The sequence below is a fragment of the Micromys minutus genome, assembly GCF_963924665.1.
Source record: "Micromys minutus genome assembly, chromosome: 25".
Classification (NCBI taxonomy): Eukaryota; Metazoa; Chordata; class Mammalia; order Rodentia; family Muridae; genus Micromys; species Micromys minutus.
The window spans coordinates 7163412-7188847 of NC_137960.1; the positions used below are offsets into that span (position 1 = coordinate 7163412).

At 48.4% G+C, this 25436-nt stretch overlaps 2 protein-coding genes across 2 annotated transcripts in view; one reads left to right on the plus strand and one right to left on the minus strand.

Annotated features, from left to right (window-relative positions):
* Positions 1-1831: 1831 nt before the first annotated feature.
* On the minus strand, positions 1832-17214 carry RSPH1 (radial spoke head component 1; the record flags this gene model as incomplete). The annotated part of the gene is made up of 9 exons (XM_080937577.1): positions 1832-1948; positions 3012-3140; positions 3695-3854; positions 4977-5048; positions 8536-8671; positions 9120-9210; positions 14395-14500; positions 14604-14717; positions 17161-17214. 9 exons carry the CDS (start codon positions 17212-17214, stop codon positions 1905-1907), a joined length of 906 nt encoding a protein of 301 aa, XP_080793703.1. The 3' UTR covers positions 1832-1904.
* Positions 17156-25436, plus strand: part of SLC37A1 (solute carrier family 37 member 1) — a 64381-nt gene continuing 56100 nt past the window's right edge. The window contains exon 1 of the mRNA XM_080937576.1: positions 17156-17261. The gene's annotated coding sequence lies outside the window, so the exon portion shown is untranslated. The remainder of the gene's footprint in view (positions 17262-25436) is intronic.

Below are 25436 nucleotides of genomic sequence, written 5' to 3' on the forward strand. Positions count from 1 at the left end.
ACAAAGGAGCCAGGTTCCGCCATGACACTGGAAGTCCAGGCTGTCACTCTGGGAGCTCCAGGGAACCATCCCCCCCACCTCCCGGCCCCCATCCCCCCACTCCCTAACCTCCCATCCCCCATCCCCCCACCCCCCCTACCCCCCCACCCCCGCTTCTCCATTCCTAGACTGCAACTCCAGGGCCACGCCCAACTCCATTCTCCCAGCCCTCTGCCACGCCCCCTTTAGCTGAGGTTTACTGTTATTGAGTCTTAGATACGCAGCCACTGTCTCGGGATGCACACAGCTGACTAAGTTGCGTCTTCTGTCCTCCACCCCAACTCCAAACACGGTGTCCTGGCGACAGCCCTTTCCCACTGTGTTCATATAATAAGCAAATAAGATGATCCTGGAGTATAATTGCAACTCATGCGGTCTCGGCTGCTGTGGCGGAATTGCTGTAACCCGGTTACAGTGGGCTTCTTCACGATGGTGACACAGCCTGCAACTTGAAAGGTCCAGAACTTTCTTGTATTTATGAAAAACATTTGTGTTTTTTTTTTCCAAAAGGTCATAAAAATCTGGCAATTTGTGTATCCTGTTCTTATACACCCTTAATAACCCAGATTGCAGAAAATCCCTCACCAATAAATCTTTGATTTCTCAGATGCTCCATGGATCACCATGAGGAGTTAGATGGAGTCACACAATATCAATAAATGTCCACATCTCCCTCTGCGTGGTGTTCTGAGCCCTTCCCCTGCATCACTTCATGCAGCCCTCGCGGTCATAAGGAAAAAAGCAGATAAAACACAGAGATCCCCAGCTGGCTTCCGGCACATTGGGGACCTGAATCTGCAGTCTGGACCTTCTCAGCTGTTTTCTAGACCACGGCATACTATGGAAAGTGTGACCTATGACCCAGCGGCCATTCTTGGTGAGTGTCAATGGGGAAGGGGTGGGGGAGCTGCATTTCCGTGAGAGATTGTGTAAGGAGGCTGGGAGGGATTGAAGAGAGGGGTTCTAAGGGCGGAGGAAAGAGGAGCTAGGGGGTGGGCTATTCTGATAGGGTGTCCTCATCTGGGACTTACGACTAACTGTGGGACTCAGACGTTAAGACATTTGCAATCATTCATTTTGCTAACAGTGCTAACAATCAGTCCTAAGAAAACAGAGATGCTTGAAATTCCTGCTGCAGCCTCTCTAGGAAAGGAGAGATGGGGAAATGAATGGATCGTTTGCAGCGGACATGGCCACTCCCTAGCACCAGGGTCGAGGAGGAGGTGAGTACAGGGAACAATGGGAAGAATGCTCTGAGCCTGTGCTTGGGAGGTAGGTGGAGTCGGGGCTCAGCCCCTCCCTTCTGGACAGCTCAAGGTAAGAGGAGGCGGAGCTGTGTGGGGTAAAGTTTAAGGGCTTCTGCTTTAGCCCCCAGGAACAATGCTGGGGTAGGGAACGAGTAGGGGGAGCAAAGGAGACACCAAGTGTGACTCCATTGAATACTTAACTGTGAGGCAGGAACCTGCAGTTTACCAAGGAACCTGAAGGGGGAGCCCTCTACCTACTCAACGACGCCTGTGACTGGCCTTGCTCGGCCTGTGTGGTCGGGAGCACGTGGGAGTCTGCCAGAGGGTAGAGAACGCTAGCAGATGGTTTCTTACAGAGCCTGGAGCACACACTCCAGTTGCAGTGTTTTGTGAGAAGTGCAGCCCACAAGTCCACACCCCTTTACTGAACCTCTCCATGAGAACAGTTTACAGAAGCGACCCGGAGGCTCATTCGCAAACACTGAACACCCCAAGATTTATTGCCAGCCACGAAACAACTGAGAGAGAAAGATTTGACAGGCAGTGGGTACCAGCCCCAGCTGACTGGTGCTAACTAAGGCACGCCTGGTATGTCTGTGGTCTTCCACCTTCTCCATCTTACTCCTGGAGGTCTGTCTGTTCTTCATCAAAGTTCGGGTTTCCTGGGAAAAGAAAACACCATAAAAACATAAAAGTTAATGATGTAAACAAGCAAACAAAAACCCAAAACAAAAACAAAACAAAACCACATGATTACAACTTTTTAATCAACTGGCTCCTACCATCTACATAGGAAACGAGTTTTGCCTGGTTTTATTGTTTCGGGTCATTTTCTTTAAGAATAGAAAATAGATTCGTTTTTAATTTATAACCAAAATCTAGTTTGGAGGGGGCCCTGTTCGAATGAAGACCCCCGCCCCGCCTCGTAGGCTCATTGAGAGTGGTATTATTAGGAGGTGTGGCCTTGTTGGAGGAAGTGCGTCACTGGGGCGGGCTTTGAGGTTTCAGAAGCTCTCATTGGTCTCAGTGTCTCTCTCTTCCTGCTGCCTGCTAAGCTGGGTGTAGAACTCCTGGCTCCTTCTCCAGCACCACGCCTGCTTGTGTGTCACCACTGTGATGCCAAGGGCTAAATCTCAAAATCTTATGCCAGCCTCAGTTAAATGCTGCTTCCCTTTATAAGAGTTACCATGGTCATGATATCTCTTCACAGCAATAAAAATCCAACTAAAACAGGCCCTAAGCCCGTGCCAGGGGAGCAGGCAGCCTTTGGTAACCAGGCCATCCCTAAGCTTTCTCCCTAAGAAAAAGGTCAGATTTACTTCAGAAGATGAGAGCCCCACCTGACCAAATCAAAGGCGCCCCTGTGGGGAAAGAGTTTTCAAAGACTTCAGTAGCATCAGGTAGGATTCCTGCCCTCTGTGGGTTGTGCAACTGTGTTTTCCAGATTGTCCCTCTAAACCATTTTGACAGAACTATTCCCAATCACGTCTAGTTTTCACCCTCTAGGGAGTGTGAAGGGCCAGTACACACCAGGCCAGTTCCTGCAAAGGTCAGGCTCAAGTGCAGACAAGCTGGACTTCGTGTGAATCCCATGCTGGTCTCTCCAGGCTCGCTCAGGTCCCTCAGACCTGATAGCTCAGTGGAGGAGGGAGAAGCCTGCTCCTCCTAGGGTGCCTCTCTGGCCTCACACCAGCCCCGCCCACCCCAAGGGTCGTGTATTCTTACCCTGGTCTATGTCGTAACTGTTATCCTGGCTCTCCTGCCTGAACGTGTCTATGTCTTCATCACCAGGCCTCGACTCCAAGTCGCCCTCAAAACCTTCTGCCGGGGTGTCATCTGAAGGATCACCGGTGCCTGTGATGAACACAGCGGTGGCGAATAGAATGAGATCACCAGGAAATATGAGCTCGGGTCTGTGTGTCAAGTGGCCCTTCTGGTCTGTCCAGCAACGTCTCCTGTTCTTGTGAGCATGGCCTCCTTTCCCAACCCCCAAGCTCTAGCCCAAACCTGGCCATCAGATCACCCTGGCCCATCTCCCAACTTTCTTGGCAAGACCACCGTAAAATGGATACAGAGAAATACTACCTCGATCCTTCCTTCAACAGTGACATCTGATCCCAAGTCACGCCCAGAGCGAGGCGATACCAAGTGAACTCGGGCTATTGGAGAATCACCCAGGGTTCCTGGGGCCTGCTTCATAGCAGAACATTTCTCCCATACAGTTGATTTTTGCTCTCCTCCACTCCCTGGGAGATTCCCATCCCAAACCCTTGCCCTTATAATATCCTGCACCCAAACTGAGCCACTGGCCATTTCCCAGAGTCTTACACCAGGTCTGGGAACAGGTATGCATGATGCTTGCTCTGACAGCCCCAGGGCAACCCTGACAACTGTGGGGTGTTCTATACCAGTAGCTCCCTGTGCTTCTTCCTGGCCTTGTCCCTCCGCGGGAGGGTGTTCCTCGGAGAGGGTGGGAGTCCACAGGGCCAATTCTGTGATCTTGAGAGCCTTCCATTTTGGAATGATATTCACTAATGTCTCTTCCTCCTCCTCCTCTTCTCCTCTTTCCTATTTTAAGCCCAAAAGACACAAAGCCATCAGCATTGCCGTCATTTGGTCCAGAAAATTGGGTAAATGACAACAGGGGAACCGGTAGACGGAATTCCAAACATCCACTCGGAAACCAATTCTTCTATTTTCGTTCCCAAGCTTCTGAGCTCCTTCACCTGTAGGGTAACACAAGCATTCGGGGACAGAGGTGGCCGAGCTCATCCTGCATCAGAGCCACGCAGAAGGATCTCTGAAACACACAGGCCGATAACTCCGCCGGTCGGGAATCGTAAATGAAGATACCCGACTTGTAGGCTAGCCGATGTACGGCCCCTGTGAAAGTTTTGTTGGACTCCTAAAGGGGTCTCGATCTCCATCTTGAGAGCTGGGGCTCTAAATTCTAGCCAGAACCTAAGCATGCTCCTTGCCCTTTCTTTAAAGCACCCCTTCCTTATCATGGCGGACCTTTATGCCAGCTTAGTGCAAATTTTTGTCATTGTTTTGGGTTTTTATTTTTCTCTCCTACTTTTTTTCATGTTCTGCTTCTCCGGGAAAATGGCTGAGGTTTACAGTTTGCCTGCTCTGGGGTGGTTTTGCTTTTTGTTTTAAACTCTAATAAAGTTGTCTTTAATAATTAAAAAAAAATTAAAACCATTTACAGCAGGGATAAATAAATCAAAGGCTCAACGCTAATACTAAGACCAGGAAAGTTTTACTAAACCTCATTATCCCCAGACAATAGTCCGGCTAATATTAACACATCAGGAGCTCACACCCCTTCGCACAATCCTTTGCCCGAAAATGATGATGTGGGTGCCAGGCAGAGAAGAGCAATCTGCTATGAATATCCATCCTCAGTGTAGCAAAGGAACATATTCACTAAGCAGGCTTTAAGAGCAGGCCACCCTTGGGCCATGAACTGCCACCTGACCTCGGCACAGACGGTTTCAGCATTCAGATGCCATTCTGGGACTCAGCACCTGCCGGAACTCAGGGTTAGACCGTTCCCAGCCACAGAACCGAACTCTGACTCCTGCAGGCGTTGTGAAAGGACACTGATCGCTTCGGGCTGCCCGGTGGGGTCCACGTGACCGAGATATTTACTTAGCCCTTGGAATCAGAAGTGACAGGTCGACTTACCACATCTGTGAGGCGATATTCACCATGCTGTTCGCATCCAACATCGAATACGTACTTCCCAGGGCCCACGGGCTATGGGGAGAGAGGAACACAACGCGCTTCATTCTTCGGGAATGCTTCTGAACAGAAAGTACCAGACAGTTCCCAAGCACCATGCCCAAAAAGCCCACCCCGAGTGACCTCCCTGTGCTGAGTCCGAGAGGGGTTACGGGATGTTTTTGTCAGCCTGACAGCTAATGAGGGTGCTAAAAAGTTTGGGTCTTTCGGGTCCCAGCAATGTTTTACTGCTTTATTATACAAGGAATGAGAAATATATTCACTCTAGAACCCGGAAGAAAGCGGTGCCTGTGGGCAGGCTCGATACAGAGGGGCTGGCTACCAGTGCATTGGTAGCTAGATTTAGCATCTTTTAAAAACTGTTTACTTAGTGGTGGCGGGCAGGGAGCATGTGTCACAGCATATGTGCATCAGTTAGAGGACATCTTGCAGGAATCTGTTCGCTCCTTCCACCTGCCCACTGATCCATTTTACCAGCCCCCACGAGATAAAAAAAAAAAAAAAGGAACTCGCCACAGTTACATGCACTTCGACTCCACTTTGACTTAGAAACCCAGTGTGAACCCTGCCTCCTTCGATTTACAAATTTTTTCCCCTGTCACCAGCTGTCAACCTGTTAGATTTCACCTTGGATGGTGAATTATAACGGGCCTGACTTGGTTACTGCTGTTGACCGTTGCTATGCCAACACTCTTGCGTTTTGACCCCATGTCTCACTCCACAGCTCCGGCTGGCTTCTGCTCCAGGTGCCTGTGGACCTACACCGACACACTTTCGATTTTCTAGTCATGCCGCTTCTTATGAAATTAAATCAATTTTTTTTTCTTTCCAAGTCAGTTGAGGGGCTCTTTCCCTCCTTTCTGCTTTGGCAGACAGTCACCTATTTTGATGCGTTTCAGAAGGTTCCTGGACACAAGCTAAATATTTCTTCCAGAGAATCCCTCTCTCCCTTTGCTGAAGGGCAAACCAATTTTAGTACTCCCTGGTCCTTTTATAAAGCAGTTAAGCACAGCGAAGACTTTTAAAAATGCAACTTTAGCAGTGCCCTTAGCCGGGAGTTGACAGGGAATCTATATCATCTGGATCCTTCCGGGCTCTGTGATTTGGGTTTATCTAGTTATCGAGTTTCTCAGTTTGTTATTACCCCGCATTCCTTCATTAATCATCGGGGATGTCCTGGCGAGATGCTCAAGGGCTTCCTCTCCTTCTAGCCTGCCTCCCATCCCCATTCTGCTTCCTCTGTTCGAAGGGATGGGGAAAACATCTGAGAAAGAAACACTAACCAGTCCTAAGAGGGTGAAAGATGCCTGACTCCACCTGTAACCATGGAAACACAGTTTGGGGCGGGGCGGGGGTGGGAGACATGACTGCACATGAGATTAGGGGGGGGGAGGGAAAAAATGAAGGATGTAGCCAATCAACCCAATGTCAGGAGAAACTGATGGAGACTCAAGTTCTGTTGTCGGCGAGGGAGTACATGTGTGTAGCTTTTCCAGACAATGGGCGCTGTCTTTGGTGTTTCAAAGCATCAGCCCTTTAGACTCAGCCTCCCAGTTGTCTAGCTGTGATGGCTCATCCTGGTTGTCAACTCGACACACCTGTGATGCAGGAGCCTTGACTAAAGAAGAGCCTACTTCCATCAGATGGAACTGTGGACTGTGTTCTTAATTGTTAGTGGATGTAAGAGCAGTCTGAATCCACTGTAGGCAGAACCATCCCCAGGCAGATGGGCCAGAGCTGTATAAGAAAAGGGGTGGGCTGGAGAGATGGCTCAGCGGTTAAGAGCACTGACTGCTCCTCCAGATCCTGAGTTGAATTCCCAGCAACCACATAGTGGCTCACAACCATCTGTAATGGGATCTGATGCCCTCTTCTGGTGTGTCTGAAGACAGCTACAGTGTACTTATATATAACAAATAGATTTTAAAAAATAAATAAATAAAACCTAAATTCTAAAAAATAGAAAGGAAAAAAGAAAGAAACAAAGAGAGAAACAAAGGTGGTAAGTCTGGCTTGAGAACAAGGCAGGAAGTAAGCCCTGCTTTCCTGCCCTACCGGAGTCCCCTCCCTCCCTCCTTCAGTTCCTGAGCTGATTTCCCTCAAAGAGGAACTGTGACCTTTTAAGTTGAAATAAAATTACACTTGGTCATGGTATTTAACACACCAGAAACAGAAAAGTAACTAGGACTCTAGACTACTTATATGCGTTTATCAGAAGACTGAACAACAAACTTAAGTAGAAAGGTCTTCCTGGCTTTCCTTCTGGATGTGGGTACCATCTGTCTAAAATGGCCACTGTTTCCAGGTGAGGGAGTGGGGAGTGTGATTAACAGGGGAGCCAACAAAAGCAGAAACATGGAACCAAGTGTAGATTAGGCCCATTCAAAGTTCCCTGCCCTGTGAGGGTCAGAGCAGAGGGGTGCCCTCACCCTGCACCTGGGAGATCTGCGGAGTGGGTTCTCTTTCTCTGGGCAGATGGCTCACTTGTGAGGTAGAAATAAATGATTAAATGGCCCGCCGAGCCAGGGCAGGAGCTCTGTCTAGACTGGGGGTTGGTGGGGGCGGGAGGGGGACAGGAGGGGCTCATCTGCATTTTATTCCACATGGTCAGACGTGCAAGATGATAGCAGATGTTCCTTTGTGTCTTGGTACCTCATAAACTCAGAAAACTGATTCTGCATAAGCTGATGTGTAAGTACGTGTGTGCACACACTGTTCAGAGGTCCTGGAGGGAGGGGCCTGAGAGGGGTAGCCACAGGGGGGGAGGAGGATCCTAGCACAAGACACTTTATAATTCGGCTGTTCTTGCATAGTTTATATAACTGTAAGCTTTTTTATACTTAACCGGGCAGAACGAAGGCTCCAGGTTTACTGTCCCTTTTTCGGGCCGGCTAGTCTAGCATACTGATTTCTCCAACAGTTAAGTCTCAAGTTCCATCCACATAAAGGACCCGGAGCTTCCGGGCATGATGAAAGTAGCTAACCATACCCCACATCGGCTTCTACGCCGGGTGCACTCAGCAAACTCTCTCTTTTAGGGAGTCTTCCTCCAGCCCAGCCCAAGGCTCCCATGAATGCCTGGGTAGAAGGCTCATAGTTACAGACTCTCCTCTCTGCACAAAACAGCAACCAAAGCCAAGCCCACCAAACAGGAGCAGTGGGTCAAAATGTGGGGGTCTCCAGACCTCCCCAGTCAGGAGAGGCAGGCTGTCCTCTGGCATGTGGGGAGTCCTGGGATGCCCCTCCTATTCGACATGAGTTACCAGAGAGCAGACAGCACACCCAGCCAGTGGAAGATGCTCCGGTATCTAAGCACTGGCTTTAATTAGAGGCACCAGGTTTCTGAGGTACCAGGAAACAGGCCCAGGGTCCTGCCTTCCACCCCCACCCCACTCTGCTCGGTGGGCATCAGAACAGTTTGGAGTGGAGCAGTCAGCCTCAGCTGGTGGGAACAGGGAGCTGCTCTGAGTGTTTAGTGTTAGCACGCGGCAGGCTGACTTACGTTTTTGTTTACGAACTTGCCCTGGTACCTGTGGTTCAGGTGGATGAGCTCGGCGGCCCCCTCCTGCTGCCCGTGCACCCAAGTACCGACGTACTTACTGCCAGTCTCCGAGTAGAAGTAGGTGCCTTGCCCATGCCTGGGGAAGACAAGACCATCTGGTCACTGTCCAGGGTGGAGAACTGACCCTAGGACAGACAGGGAGCTAAGTAAAGGCCAGCTCACAGGCAATGTGTTTCCACTCAAAGGCTTGGTATATGCCACCCACACATGAGACATTAAGAGAAGCATGGGGCCAGCATCATCTAATGAATGCACAGAGGCCCACTGTCTGCACACACACACACACACACACACACACACTGCTTTTCCCATGTTTGGTCGCCACTAGCTAGACCCTCTGTGCCTTCACTCTCTGGGGCTTATGGACAGAGGATGCCACTCACAGGAGACAAGAATCCTCCCTCTTCCCTTCTATCAATGTCTCCCCTACACACCTGCCCCACAGCTCCGAGCTGCCTTCGGCGGGCATCATCCTGTGCTTACACCACACACAGACCCCCCAAGACTGCAGGAAGAAGCCAAACCTTTGATGGTTGAACCACTCCCCTGTGTATGTGTCATTGTTGATGTAGTAGTACACGCCTTGGCCATGCCTCTGGTCATTGGCCCACTCCCCTACGAAGGACAACACACACTCGTTAAAAGCGAGTTGGAAAGTACAGACTGACTTGTCATGATGGCCCCTGCTAGCCCAGCAGGATCCAAGCTTCCATAACCATAAGGGCTAACCTCCTAACTTCCTGCCATTTCCTCCCTTCCTCTTGTGCCAGTTTCCCATGACAGCTGGCTGAGGAGGGCCTAGTTAGGAGTCTGGGGACACAGATCTGGAAGGTGGACACATGTCATGTGAGCTCCAAGCATCTTCAATCTTTCACCGGCTGGTGGGCATGTGGTGAGGGTTCAAACAAGCTTGTCTAACCGGCTGCTAGTGATCCTGGCCACATTCCGCAAGCTTCAAATGAGCTGCTTGATGGTCTAGCCTCGGCCTTCACTGTCTCCCACCTGGGCACTCGGTTCCAAGGCTGCCCTCTTGCCAGCTCCTTCAACCCACCTCACACACTCCCTCCTATGGCCTGGGTGGCCCTGCACAGCCCTCCCCCAAGTGGATGACTCCTGATTATCCCTCGTGCACTTGACAGGAAATCACATCGATGGGAAACCAGCATGGAGCATGGAATGAGGCTTCGTGACAAGGTCAGCAGCACACCGTGTTGTCAGCCAAAGGGGATTTGAAATCAGTCTCTCAAGAACTCAACTTTCACAGTTCACACAGGGAAGAAACTAATCAGTGGATCCCTAAGGTGGACATTACCTAAAAGGTCACATATGAGCAATGGCAGACCAGCACCCAGATGGAACTTTCTAGAATACTACTTTCTAGACAATTCCCTGGGTAGAACTTTCTAAAATGGAGCTACAAATAACAAAAACCAATGGAGATCCGTTTGTTTAAAGAGGGGGAAAAGGACGATTCTATCTTCTATTGTCTCTATAGCAAACAATGCATGCTGTTTTCGTTTAGAAAGAGTGTTGGCTAACATGGAAGATGCCTGCCTCACATGTGGGAGGCCCTGGATTCGATCCCAGTGCAGAAGAAAAGCCAAAATAGTGATGGAAGAAAGCTGTTCTGGAATTCTACAAGGATGTCTGTCATTAATGAAAAATATATCAGGGATGCCTTCTTCAATACTGTGTTGTTTATGGTACTTAATTTTTTTTTTAATTTAAAAATGCCTGGTTTACTTCAATTTGCCATGACAAATAAAAATTCATTTCTACAGCAACTTTATATCCTTTTCCTCAAAGAGAACCCTAGAATGTGTGTAAACTTCTGGCTTACACAAACACTAGAAACATTTGCACAGACACTGTGCTAACAAAATGTTAATTACCCGAACTGTTTCATGAACAATCCCCAAGTTTATCCAAAAGGAAAAGAAAAACTGGGGATTTTATAGAACTTTCCTCACTTCTCCGATAGGACAACATCCTGGCCGTCTCGTGAGCCTGGAGAATGTCTGTACAAATGGACGGCACACATCCCCCATGATGCTTTCACCAGATGAAGGCAAGAGCCAACAAGGGTGTGGTCAGCAGCTTGGGGCAGAGGCAAGAACAGGCTCTCAAAGGTGAATGACAACTCAGCACAGACATAAATATTAAGAGTCCAAGAGATGGTCATTGCTACAGCGTCAGAAGACACTAGGTCCCATGATAAGATTCGAGACAGGGACACATGGAAAACCCCCAAATTAAGATAATTCACTAAAGTATACATTTAGTGCCTGGTGTGTAGTATCCGTAAGACCAGGTGTGCAGTAACCACGAGACCAGATGTGTATGACCCATGAGACCAGATGTGTATGACCTATGAGACCAGATGTGTATGACCCATGAGACCAGATGTGTATGACCCATGAGACCAGGTGTGCAGTAACCATGAGACCAGGTGTGCAGTAACCATGAGACCAGGTGTGTAGTAACCATGGACAAAGATCTAGTGGGCATTCGGTGGCAGATTGTGGCTGCATCTGCAGCATCTGCCAGTTTCTGTGGTGGAATATTCCCACTGAGGCCAATTTGGAGCTATTCATGGAGCTGCAAAAGTGCAAAATTGGCTTCTGGGAGCTTCTTGGAGCTGCTCCAGCACACCCTGGGACAAAGTGGCAACAACTGGAACAGTTACTTCATCTGGTTTCCTTTTCCCCAAAACAACCATAACAACAAAAAAAGAAAGAAAGAAAGAAAGAAGAAAGAAAGGAAGAAAGAAAGAAAGAAAGAAAGAAAGAAAGAAAGAAAGAAAGAAAGAAAGAAAAAGAAACGAGCCCATCTCTCTCCTCCTGACCCTGGGAGGTGGGCTCAGGCTATCGAGACAAGAAAAACGCTGTGTATTCTGCAGAGGTTTTTCATGTTGGTGAGGACTCATGAGCACATGCTACAACCCTTGAGAAACTTGTGGGAGTCTCCGCCCAGCCCAGGTGGGGTTTCTCAGAGGAAGACAGCCCAGACCTGCTGCAGGCTTCAATGACCAGGACTCAAGGCTTCCTGAATGCTATTTGGAAACGTTCCTGCTTTAAATTTGCATGTAACCTTTTTTTTTTTTTTTAATCCTGGACAGTTCTCTCCTATTCCCACCACTCTTGGTCTTGTCACCAGACCTGGAGCACTGAAGGGAGAGGGTTAAAATCCCTTTCGTGAGATTTGACAAGGCTTCAGGTTGGGAAGGCATTTGTACGCCAACATGACCATGTGTACCAGCTTTGTAGGAGCAGAGGCTCCCCAGCACCAGACCCTTCTAGAACTCATACTGCCCACTCTTTCATCCGACTGTTTATCGGCACGCTTTGGAGCATCCTTTATAAAGAACGACACTTTCTGAGAGTTCTTCAAGCTCTAAAGGACATCATCAGACACAGGACAGTGTTATGGGCATGCCTAATTGGCACTGAGCTGGACAGAAGTAGAAACACCCACCATGACCTCTGCATCCAAGTTGGGGGTGGGAGGTGTCTTACAAGTCTTCTTGAGGCTCTGGTGGCTGATACCATGAACTACTGACTTCTTGGAAAGCTGTTGCCTGCAGAGCCTGCTTGGTGTGGACACCCACACTTGAGCTCATGAGTCTTACTGATAGACTTTTCTTTTCGGTTAGTTCCATGTTATAAATTCCTAATGTGCTGGGCAGTGGCCATGCCTTTAATGCCAGCACTTGGGAGACAGAAGCAGAGACAGGTGGATCTCTGTGAGTTCTAGGCCAACCTGGTCTACAGAGAGAGTTTCAGGACAGCCAAGACCACACAGAGAAACCCTGGGGGAGGGGGATACTGCAGGGGGTGGGGGGAGTGGAATGCTGCGGGGGGGGGGGGGGTGGAACTGAGTTCCTAATATTTTTCTCTTGCGCTGAGACTGTTCTCACACTTGGGTGTGTCTTACAGCAGAGCACCTCTTTTTCACCTAATCTTCACGCCTAAGTCTATATTAAAATATCTTTAATAAAACCCCCAACTCTGCTTCAAAATAAGAATTCCCAACCCCCCCCCTTAATATACTTTATATGTAACCTAAATTATATTAACATCTACACTAAGATCAAAAGTGACAAGATTGTGCTCACAGGGATCTGGGAAGAATCGAATTAAGCCCTAAATCAAATTGTTCAAAACTCATTAGAAAGCAGATGGTGCTTCTGGTCGACCAAGCCTGTTAAGGCTTAAGAACAAAACAACTGAAGTTTCATGTCTGTAATACAGAGGGTGTGAATGTCCCTTCCCCCATCTCAGAGTCTGGCCAAATTCTCTTACTTGGTTATCTGTTATTTTTAGGTTTTGTTTTATCTTGAAGTGAGGCAGGTGACGGCTGTGGTTTGGCTAGGTGTCTTCCAAAGGCCGTGTGTGTAGGCTTGGTGCTCGACTATAGTGCTGTTGGGAGGTGTGGGGCCTTTGAGAGATAAATGCTGGTGAAAGCCATCAGGTTGCTGGGGACATGCCCATCCCTATTCCCAATGCTTTCTGGCCACTAGGAAGTGAGCGGCTGTGTCTATCAAAGACTCCCCCATAATGCTCCGCCTTGTCACAGGCTTACATGCAACATGACCAAATATCTACAGACTAAAATCAGGTTTTGAAGAGACAGTTCAGGGTTTCAGAGCACTTGCTGCTCTTGCAGAGGACCTGATTCAGTTACCAGAACCCAGCACCATCTATAACTCCAGTGCCAGAGGCTCCAATGTCCTCTCTTCTGGCTTCTGAGAGCACTTTATTATGAACGTATTTCACCGGCATACAGGCAGGTAAAATATCCATGCGTGTAAAACACCCACACACATAAAATAAAATAAGCCATCTTAAGACCTCGAAAATCAAATTAAGCCTTCCTTTCCTTAAAGATGAACGTACCGGGTGTTAGTCATGGGAATATGGCTTGCATCTTAAGGATATGTCATTCTCATTAGAAAATGATGTTACCACACCAAGTATGCCACGGTCCTAGCCAAGAAGATCTTCCCTCGAGGCAAGAAAGTCTATAGGAATTACACACATCTCAATCTATCCTATTTTCATGCTACCAGCAAGAAAGCTAAGACAAGAAAAGGGACGCACAGAGTCACACCGACTGTCCCCTAGTTAGAGGCCAAAGGTACACATGTTTTTGGAAATCAGATAGAAACCAGAAAAACCTTTTCAGAAATAGGAGGAACCGGGGGTAAAGAAGAACCCAGACATACAAATCAGCAATTCTCCCTTCTGGGCTCTGGGATTAGACTTGCACCCAGCAGGTGGCAGCGGTACATAGGGCCCTGAGGTTCTTAGAAATAAACCAAGAGTCTTCCTGCGGCACATCAGAGACCTGGGAAGACACCCTAGTAAGGCAAACTGCCCAGATGAAGGGGCTCCCAAAGGTCTAAAGAATCATGACAATCCGAAGAGGGATTGAGCAAAACCAGAAAACAACAAAGACCCCTTCAGAGGGAGGATGTGACAGGCTGCCATGGTTCTAAGCCACACCCAGAGTCTGTAGCCACCCAGCAAGGCTCCTTAACTTAACTCCAAGTCTCTGGTTCACGGGAGGCCTTGTGCTGCCCACAGGACCGGCGGTGTAGGTTGGTTAGTTAGAGGTTTCATTACTGAAAAGACTTCCTAGCCTCTGTAACAATATTAGGAAGGAGAACATTTTTTTTCCCATTGGCTGATAGACCCAATGAACTTGGTGTGTTCTTACACACTTTAGTATCGTGATCAGACAAGTTCGACGGCAGAAACAGCCTGTACGGGAAAACGAGATCAAAAGGCTTCGTGTTACCTTCATATTTGGATCCATCTGGATAGATAAAGGTGCCTTGGCCGTGCTTTTTATTTTTAACATACTCTCCGATGTACCGGGCCCCATTCTTAAATTTGTAGGTCCCCTGAAACACATCGAGGGCACAGTTCACATCGGTCCTGAGTCTCACGTGCACTAAGACAATGTGAGATAGAGAAAACCAGCCCCCATCGGTCACCATGGCTGACCTGGCCGTGTCTTTTTCCAAACTCATAGTTTCCTTCGTACGTGTCCCCGTTGGGCAACCTTGCTTTCCCGTGTCCGTGCCGCTCCCCGGCTTCATTGCGATCCCCCTCATATTCCTGGACAAAGGAAGTCAAGCTAACGGTGACTGCTGTTTGTCATACCAAGCAGCCTACAGCCATTGTCCCACTGAAGCCTCCCAACCTCGGGCACTGTATGCCCCGGTGATGCTGCATACTGCAGAGACCGGTAACCAAGCCTTGTAGGCAGAGCCCTGGTCTAAGGTCTCACAGTTAGGGCGGGTGTCCATGGTAGGAGCCTTGCTCCCTTCAGCATCTGAGAGAGTGTGATTTGTGGCACTAATTCTGACGTTGTAAGCATGAGCCACTGTGCGGAAAACACTTCTTGAACTGTGTTGTCACAGGAATACGCGTAGAGAGCACGTGCAGTTGAAACATGTCCCCAGCCTGCACAGACACCTCCCCGGTCACTTTCTCCAGTCATTCGGGACTTAAAGAGCAAATGCCCTTCACAGGTTTCCTAGACTGTCTGCTGTTTGCAGACAAATTTGACCCAGAGACTTCCTCACCACAATGAACTCCTACCCCCCTGGAACCATAAGTCCAAATAAACTCTTCCTTCCATGAGCCTTGGTGCTTGATCACAGCAATAGAAAAGTTAGTAATACAATGTTCAGAGTCCCTGCTCCCATCCCCCTATGGCCAAAGTGGATCCCTGCTCCCATCTCAGGGACCTCCCAGTATGCCCAAAACTGACTGAGCTGTATGGGTGACTAACAGAGAGATTCTTCAAGTTGACCTAAAGGTGGTTTGACATCATAACTGCAGGCTTAGACATGTTACATGTCAGTAGGCGCGGGCAGGGAACAGACTGGAAACCCTGATGGACAGGACTGTGTGTAAATCAAATATGAGCAGAAGCCGACTGTAATTAGTGACCTCTGTCTCTCTGGGTGAGTGTGTGTGTGTTGTGTGGTGTGTGTGAGTGTGTGTGTGGTGTTTGTGTGTGTGTTGTGTGGTATGTGTGTGTGGTGTTTGTGTATGTGTGTGGTGTGTGTGTGGTATTGTAGTGTGTGTGGTATGTGTGGTATGTGTTGTGTGTGTGTGGTATACGTAGTGTGTGTGTGGTGTGTGTTGTGTGTGTGGTGTTTGTGTGTGGTGTGGGGGTGTGTGTGGTGGGGGTGTGTGTGGTGTGTGTTGTGTGTGTGTGTTTTGTGCGGTGTGTGTGTGGTCTGTGGTATGTGTGTGGTGTGTGTGGTATGTGTTGTGTGTGTGTGGTATATGTAGTGTGTGTGGTGTGTGTTGTGTGTGTGTGTGGTGTTTGTGTGTGGTGTGGGGGTGTGTGTGGTGTGGGGGGTGTGGTGTGTGTTGTGTGTGTGTGTTTTGTGTGGTGTGTGTGTTCTGTGTGGTATGTGTGATGTGTGTGTGTTTTGTGTGGTGTGTGTGTGTGTGGTATGTGTAATAAGGTAGATATGTCCATGTCTGTGTGTGTTGCTCATGTGCACATTCATGCCCATTCCTAGGGGCTAGAGATTGATATTCAGTGTCTTCCTCAATTCTCTCCACCTTATTTACTGAAACAGGGTCTCTCATTGAAGCGGGAGCCCACCGATTCCTTGATGCTGGCTCGTCAGTGAGCTCCAGGGATCCCCCAGTGCCCGGCTTTTACATAGAGGTATCTGAACCCAGGTCCTCACGCTGCTCCTCAAACACGTGACTGACTGAGCCCTCTCCCCCAGGAACTTTTACAAACGGACCCCTAAGAAGGCAATGAGAAGGTCTGCCAGACTGGAAAAGAGGCAGCTAAGCCAGGGTGCTTGTTGCAATTTTAGGTGCAGTACCAGCCTCCAGCTAATTGCGTGGAGACCATAGGTCCAGATTTCACACTTGAGAATGTCCTGCTTCTTTGCACTAGCTCCTTGGTGTCCCTGGCATTCCTGCATCTTCACACTTACCAGGATGCTCCAGCACATAGATGAAGACGCTAAGAGGGGATGCTCAGGGTGTGCAAAGAGGTCTGAGCAGGTACTCACACACAGCAGCCTATTCCCCACTCTGTCACCCAGGGCGTGGTCATCCTCTGCTTTAAGGATAAACAACCGGCCCACAATGCACTCAACAGAGGAGCACCTAACTGGATGTGAGTCCCTCGACTCTCCTCTGTTGTCTACACTAGGGAAGTGATTCCAATGACTTCAGATGGTTCAAAGAAACTGATTCCAGACCCACATGGTGAGATCTTGAGAGCCCTAGGCACCTCAGCACCGTGCGGGAGTAGCTGAGAAGCAGCCCTTTCTATCCTTTTCCCCACGCCCTCTGCCTAGAAATCTTCGCCTTTAATGGGAGGCGGGATGGGAGCGGGAGGGGGGAGTGGGAACAAGACGTCACGGCGTTTCACCTTTCAGAGCGACTTCCTGGACGCAGCGCTGCCAGTGTGGCCGGCGTGGTCCTGTCCCCGTCCTCTCGGCCCTCTGGTCCCCACGCCTCCCACTCCGGAGCTGCGACGCACCCCAGAAGTCCCTCCCTGATCAGGAGCTCTCACCCCAAGATCGTTCTCTCCCTCCTCCTCTAACTCCTCAGAGCCCAGGTCCGACATGATCTGGTCTCAGACAAGATCTCCGGAGCAGCGTCTCTATCAAGCAGGTACCAGCCACCCCTACCCGCGTCCCGCGTCGCCATGGAGACGCTGCCCGCCCCACTTGGCTCTCCGCCTGGAAGGGTGGCGGGAATGGGCCTCGAGAGAAACGTGGGAGGAGCCAAGGGCTGGAATAGTGTCCTAGCAACTGGAAAGGGTATCTGCCAATCGCCGCCCGGGACTGGGGGGGCGGGGCCTTGGCAGACTTGGTATCCACGCAGACCTGACCGTCTAACCTGGCCGGTGTCACTGGCCTCTGGAATGTCTTTAGTGATCTGGTTTGTGGACTCTACAAGGAACCACCTAAAAAGCACCCCCCCCCCATTAGGACGAGAGGTGCATCTCAACTCTGGGCCTCGCTTTTCAGTCCCTTGGGTCCTCGGTGGATGCAGCAAGGACCCTCCCAGGTTCTTCTACACTGAGATGTTTGTGGTCTCTAGATGCGTGTCCTCTTGAGTCTTTTCTGTTTCCTGTCAGCACGTATGCACTGGAGCGATGAACTCTGACCACTTAAGCAGACGTTCTTGCACGATGACTGGGGTCAGGGTTTAGCATCTCAACCAACTCAGGTTACTTCTGGGCTCTCACTCGCAGGGGACCCACATTCATTCTTTTCTCTGGTGACTGCAGGCTTCCTCTCAAAAGCCCAGTCTGTCGTGCCACACATATAGGCAGGCTCATTCACCCTGTCTCTTACAGATAGGCTTCTCCTCTTGGGGTCCCCTCTAGTGCCACATCCCACCCTGCAAGGCCCCTCTGGGTCCCCCCCCCAATACTGTCATCCCCTGCTCAGACTTTCCTGTTCTCCCACTGAGCCAGACTTTCTGTCCCAGTATCTGGCCTCCTGACAGTCTCACAGTTTTCTCATGAAGAAACCCAAGTGCACACAGGCTCCCTCTATGTCCCCAAGCTCTCCCTCCCCTTCCTCCCCCTAGATAGCTATATTGCAAACAAACCAAACCTCCCAACCCTCCAATCCCTACTCTGGCTTCTGCCTGGTCCAGCCCAACCAGCTCCACACTTGAAAGCACACCAACACACTTTTGCTGGGGTTTTTTGTTTGTTTGTTTGTTTGTTTGTTTGTTTTGGTCCCCCCTCCCCCAAAATATTAGCTAAAGAGCTATCTCCCCACGTGATAAAATGTAAAACGTAACTTGGGACAATTAAAAATGCTAATGTGCTGTGATGTGCATGCAGTGTTGTGATTGACACGCACATCCGGTGCGGATGTTGCAACCTTTACAATCATGCTCTTCACACTCCTAGCGAACTGTCCTTGTCACTGTGACAGCTAATTTTAGTTGTCAACCTGACACACCCGGGAAGAAGGGATCTCAATTGAGGAATTGTATCCAGGTCTGTGAGAATGTCTGGGGGTGGGGGTATTTTCTTAATTGCTAGGTGTTGGAGGAGAGCCCAGCCCACTGTGGGCGGTACCATCTCTAGGCTCGGTAAGAAGGTAGCCAAAGAGAATGAGCCAGTAGGTGGCGCTCCTCCTGGGTCTCAGCTTTGATCCTTACTTTGGCTTCCCTCAAGATCAATTATGGTCTGCAGCCTGTAAGCCAAATAAGACATCCCTGCCTCTGAGTTGTTTTGGCCCATGCTTATTTTACCATAGCAAAAGGAAGGTAAAGTAAAACAGTTACCATGATGTATGTATGGTAGGTCACCACAGTGTCCTCACCAGGTTTTATACGTGAGCCTGTGCGCCCTGTAAGTTTGACCTGTCAGATCCCACAGCAGCTGAGGTTTAAATGTATCCTATGAAATGCAGGTGCTGTTGATATACACCAGCGACTTTTCCACCACTGTGAAAACACAACTCAAGGCTTAGCTCACGGTTACAGAGGTTTTAGTCCATGGGTAACTGGCTCTGCCACTTTGAGACTTTTGCCAGCATTATGAAAACCCTGTTCATGAGTACTGCCTGTGGGTCTGAACACTTACTTGCCTTAAGAGAAAACACATAGTGTGTATACAGAGACCTTGGGGAAATGAAGGAATGAAAATTTTGCATCCTGAACTGTGGAGCGAGAAATCCTCAATTTCTCTGCATCTCCCCATGACAGAGTTCCCGTCTCCAAAACAGGCAAGAAAATCTGTGTCTGTAGATATGGCCACTGGTCCATGTTTCTAGAACTGTAAGATGAGCGCTTTTCCTACTCTAGCACCAGGGCTCTAGAGCAGGCTCTGTCCTCACCCAGCATAGGATGTGCTGGAGAAACTCCAACCCTCATATCCAGGGCCATGTCACAACGGGAAGGAGTGACACAGGAGCTGACTTCCTTCATTCCCTACTCATGCCACAGGTTGGTGACCTGGTATGTGAGCCCTTGGAAGGGTTTCGAAACCCTTCCAAACCACGCCAGTGATGCTGAGGTGAGGCCTTTGCAAAGTAACTAGGCCATAAGGGTTCATCTCATCAGAGCATCCCCGGAAGTTTGACCTGTTACATCCCACAGCAACTGGGGTTTAAATAGCTCCTTCAGAATGCCAAGGGAGTGCCAGAGAAATGTTAGTGGTTCCCCCAAAAAACAGACAGAAGCCGATCTGATGCAACTCACAGCAGGGTCTCTATTCTATTTGAGCTAAGTATCTCGGGCCCTTCCATCACACAGGACAGATTTAGGGAAGGGGGACCCGGAATGTCCATTGGGGCAAGGTTTTATAGTAAGCAGCAAGCAGGGAGGAGTGTGTAAGCATCTAATTGGAAAGCTACTATGGCCTTTAACATAGTTGGCTGGTGCTGGGAGTTATATCATAAACTTAATTTCTGCTCGCCTCTACTTGGTGGTCCTTAGGCAGGGGGTGGGCTTGTAACCTAGGGGTACAGGTTTGTTGGAGGAATAACCTGGAGATGCTGGTCTTGTTGGGGATTAGCCTGGAGACTGCAGCTAGGCTTGGGTTTTGTTGAGGGGGGGGCGACTGAGAAACTAATGCTAGGTACCAGCCTGTTAGTTTACCTGAGTTTAAACCTAGGTCAGGTTTTCTAAAGTGGAGTCTGAATTTAAAAAATTTGGCCTCTTACCAGATACTGTTGCTTACCCAGACAGGGGCACCCAGACATCATTCAGGGGGCTCCCTAAAGCAAACCTCCTATTAATCTGCTCTCTGCCATCAGAGGACATCAGAGAACATATGATTTGTCCCCTGCTCTTGTATCTTTCACCATGTGAAGACAGCAAGAAGACCACCTTGGGAAGACCGAGAGAGAAATAGGGTGGGGTAGAATCTTTCAGTTTCAAGACAGAATATTCATTTTTATGAGGAACTTAAACCAGCCTAACTAGAATGAGCAAAGGCTCATTTATTCCGAGTCTGCTGCGGTAAAGGAATCAGTGGCCATTGTCTGTATTTTGGGGGCTGACAAGAACAGAGTCAGAGGAGAAAGGGTGGCTTTGGTCTTAGGTTTCTGAAGCAGGAGGTTACATACTGGCCAGGGTATGTATTTGGCTTTCTTGGTTGGTCCTAGGTTTTGTTTCTAAGATTTATTTGTTTACTTATTTAATATGTGTTATTATTTTTGTCTGCATGTACATCTGCACACCACGAGACAGCATCAGACAGCTGTGAGCAGCCACGTGGGTGCTGGGATTCGAACTCGGGAGTGCTCCCAACTGCTGAGCCATTTCTGCAGCTCCCAGTTGGTCCTAGTTTAAAACGAGGATAAAAATGAGGAAATCTGCCCACTATTAATCAAGTGAGGATCATTTTGGTTGTCATAAGAGTTATTGTTTGTCTTGCTATGTGTTTGGTGGCACCCTCCAAGCCTGGCTTAGAGACAGCAGCCAATCCATACAGACAGGCAGTGCCCGGTTTGTTTGGTTTTTGAGATAGGGTAGCCAAGCTGACCAAAAGCTTGCTCTGCAGTTGACCTTGAACTCCATCTTTCTGCCTTCATCCTCCAAGCTCTGTGATTGCTGTCTGTCCGGCCCTTGTCCATTTCTGCATCCAGGCTCTTATGTGGTTTTGCAAATCATAATTTGTATGAACTCAAAATAGTTTACTGGTGCTCTTTGTTGCTTTTGAAAGGCAACACTTTAAGCAATGGCAACACAACCATCTAATCCTATTAATCTAACTTAATCTAAAAGTTTAGTCTAACTGGAAGAAAGCAGACTACAAGGTTTTCATCCAATGAAAACGCTAAGGACTGAAAGTCGCCTTAGAATTCTGGGCTCCTGCTGCTGATTTTACTTTGAAGCAAACTTCTGAAACTCCTCTGCTCTCCAGCCTCAGTTTCCCACTTTGTGAACTAGAGATAATAAGCTTTGGGGGGGGGGTTAGAGATGATGCCTGGTTACTGTGTTGTTTATTGTAACAACTGGGGGCTAAGACTGATTAAGACAGACAAAGATCTTCACAGCAGTCTGGTCCCCTTAGTGCTGGGACTCTGCCAACGTGATCACCCATAGACTTTCCAGAGCACACAATGCCTACCCTCCCATCAAACATGATTGCTCCTCCAGAAGGCCAAACCCTCAGGCCCAAACGAGCCACAAGCAACTAACAGGCAAGGCCTGAAATTACAGGTGTTTTTTTTCCTTCCAAAGAGATTATAAACACATGTTAGCAGCTTCTCCAGTGAGGAGAAAGCTAGGTATGAGGATACCAGGGGGGACATCACTGTGTCTATATTTGTTGGAAGTTTCCACAATTGTTTCAATTGCGTCTGTCTTATTTCTATGGTGGAAAAAAAAAAAAAAAAAAAAAAAAAAAAAAAAAAAAAAAAAAACACTTCAAATGGTAGAAACGGAAATGTAATCAAGTAGGTGAAAAATGAATGTTGGCTTCTTGGACCATAAAAGCACCAGGATTTCAGCTTTTGTGTTGGTGCTCACAAGGACAGGAGAACACCTGGGCTAGATTCTGAGGGTGGGCTGGCTCTGTGTAAGCGACCTGTAGCATGCAGTATCTTAGAAGCCCTGGCTGTCACTTCACCGCTGGGTAGCTAAGTACAAACAGCTTGTCCAATGAAGTACAGTCTCAGCTCCAGGAGGGCTGAGATAGCGCAGAAGACTGACCACTTGCTGCGTTCAGAATGAGCTATCTGACTGGAGAGCAACTTCTGCTACCCACCCCCCATCTTTGATTTAAAGGCAGCTGTGGTTCCTTTAGAGTGACGTTCATCGGCCCCCTAAGCAGGGACCCACTAGCTCTGAGAGGCTCCCACTGAAACGCTTGAAAGCGACTTAAACCACCCACAGGGTTAACCGGCTTAAGCTATGACAAGCTCTCTCCAACGAGCAGAGGTTGTCAGCAGAGCGACAGAGTCCTAAAGTGTGAGTCATCTTCTCGGAGCCTTTTGGCAACTTACACAAATCTCTCTCAACTGCATGTGTAGCAATTATCCAAATAGTTGACAGACATGACAGGGACAAAGGCGCAGACACTTAGGCAAAAGCTCCTAGAAATCAGGATTCGAGTCTTAACAGTTGGCCAGGTAAGAGCTTTTTCCACATCCGGCCCCTGAAGAGAATTTCCAGCATGCACCACTAGGGTGCGCCCATTGCGCAGCGCTTCCTAGCAAGCTCCATGGGTCCTTACTGTACCATCAGCCCCAGCCAGAAGTACACAGTCCACCAGGAATATGCCCAGATGGCCAGCCATGTGCTGAGAGAGGAGAGAGAGCTTCTCACTCCCTCTGCTCCACGTCCCCAACTGAAACCTTCTTGTCTGTTTACCTGGCTCCCTTTTCACTGAAAAAGAAAAGAAAAAGAGGAAAGGGAGGAGAAACATCCCTACTGACCAAGCTCGGTGTGAGGTAGGTGGATGCGTGGGTGGAGATGGGGTGCTTCCAAAAGTACCTTGTCTCTCTAGAAGAGATTGCCAAGGAAACGAACTGGTCACAAGGCCACTTACCAGGGCTCCACCCAACAGGAGGCTCTGTCAGCCTGTCAGTTGCCATGGTGACTGACCAAGGCCCTGCATGTGTCCCTTCTGGGCTTTCAAGTAGGAAAAAAAAAGGGTCTTAAGAACCCAGGAAGTCAGGAAAGTGCAATTGCTTAGACAAAAAGCAGGTTTTCCAGAAAGTCCGTTCAGGTCTGCCAGAAGTATGGAAGTATACCGTTGTTTCTGGTGACTGTTGAGGTCCTGTAAATTTAGCAAGGCACATAACAACGCTTTATTGGCTAGAAGCGTGTAGCGACAGAAAATTCTTGTAAATTCTGTCGTAAAAAGTGGGTTTTTTTGTTTGTTTGCTTGTTGTTGTTTTTAATAGCACCACACATTTGGCCTGTAACAGGAATCCAGTCCAGGGTTGGGTCCCCTGAAGTCTGTATAGGCAATGGTAAGATGAAGTGAGTGGTCTCACCTCCTCAGTTGTAATGAACACACCACCGTGTTGAGCACACAGCCAACCCAGCACACCTCTCATTAATTATGCCAATGTTGCTGACTGTATTGGTTTCTTTCCTGTTGTTTTCATAAAACACTACAGACAAGCTCACTTACAGGAGAAAGGGTTTATTTGGCTTATGGTAGCTCAGGGTAAGAGTCCTCAATGACAGGAACCACGGTGGCATTTAGCAGGCATGGTCTTAAAAGCAGAAAACTGAGAGGTCCAATCTCAACCCCAAACACAAAGCAGAGACAGCAAACCAAAAGTGTCCTATGGCTTGTCATCTCAAAGCCATTTTTAGTGACTTCCCCCAGTAACCCTGCACCACCTAAACCTCCCCAAACAGCAACACTAACCTAACCAAGTGTTCAACTGCCCAAGACATTTTTCATTCAAAACAGCACACCGATCTCCTTTGGGTTTTTGTCTGTCTGTCTGTCCTGTGGGATGGAACCCAGCCCCCCCCCCACACACACAAACTGTTAGCATTCTCATTGGGCTGCACCCCAGCCCAACTGCTGTCTCCCTCACAGTGGGGTAAAGACATTTGGTCTGTCAACAGGTCTCTGGGGAACCTTTCATTGCCTTTGGATGGGTTTCTTTCATGACAAAAATCCTTGGCACAGGTAACCGTGACAGTCAGAAGTTAGTCCGTAATGAGCAGATAGTTGTTTTGGCCCATGCTAGCACCAAGATTTACAAAGGGGGGAAACCAAAGTGTCTAGGGGGGGAATATATATACATACATATACATATATACACATACATACATATATATATGAACATGCACATGTTAACTGTTTAGCATTAGATTTTTTTAACATGGGCTGGAGGGATGGCTCAGTGGTTAAGAGCACTGACTGCTCTTAACCAGAGGTCCTGAGTTCAATTCCCAGCGACCACATGGTGCCTCATGACCATCTGTAATGGGATCTGATGCCCTCTTCTGGTGTGTCTGAAGACAGCTACAGTGTACCCATATACATAAACTAAATAAATAAATCTTTTAAAAAAAGACATTTTAAAAAAAGATTTTTTTAACATTAGAAACAATGTTAATCATATGGAAACAATGGAGCAATAGCCCCAAATCAATCAATCTTTCTATCTATCTATCTATCATCTATCTATCTATCTATCTATCTATCTCTGCCTCTATCTTCCTCTCCCCCTCTTTCTCCCTGAGGCAGATGGTCTAATGACGTTAAAGTACAGTTGTCAAAAGAGAAATAACAAAATCTCTTCTTCCCAGGAAATGAGATTGTTCAGTAACATCACAGCTCACAGTGGGGAGGGTGGGGGGACCAGCTTGGCCCGAGTAAGCAGGGTAGAGACAGGAGATGCCACAGGCAGCAGCTTTGGCCACATGCCACATGGCAGGTGCCTGCCATTTAGGAAGTCATCAACGCACATATGTCAAATAGAATTTCAGATATTTTGTGTCAAAACTATACCTAACAGCCCTTTGGAACACAGCAATGTTTCATCTCCTCTTCTCCCAGTTTGTGATCTCATTTTCTTATGTCAGACTTCTTTTCTAGGAGTTTGCTCTTGCTTAACAGCATCTGAGCGTCTGCCGAGTCCTAGACCAAGGGCAAAAGGAAATGAGAAAGAGACTGATTTTCCATGTGGCAATAGCTGATTGCTATAATAGTGATTTGCACCCTTAAAGCATTAGCAGAACCCCATGCTTATGGCTGTGTGTTATTCTTTCTCTTTAAAATGTGCCACGTACTAACTGGAAATTTAGAATGGGTTCTGCTTTTGGGGTGTGTGTGTGTGTGTGTGTGTGTGTTGCTGAACACAAAACTCAAGCAACCTTTCACTGGCTCCTGATTCTGAT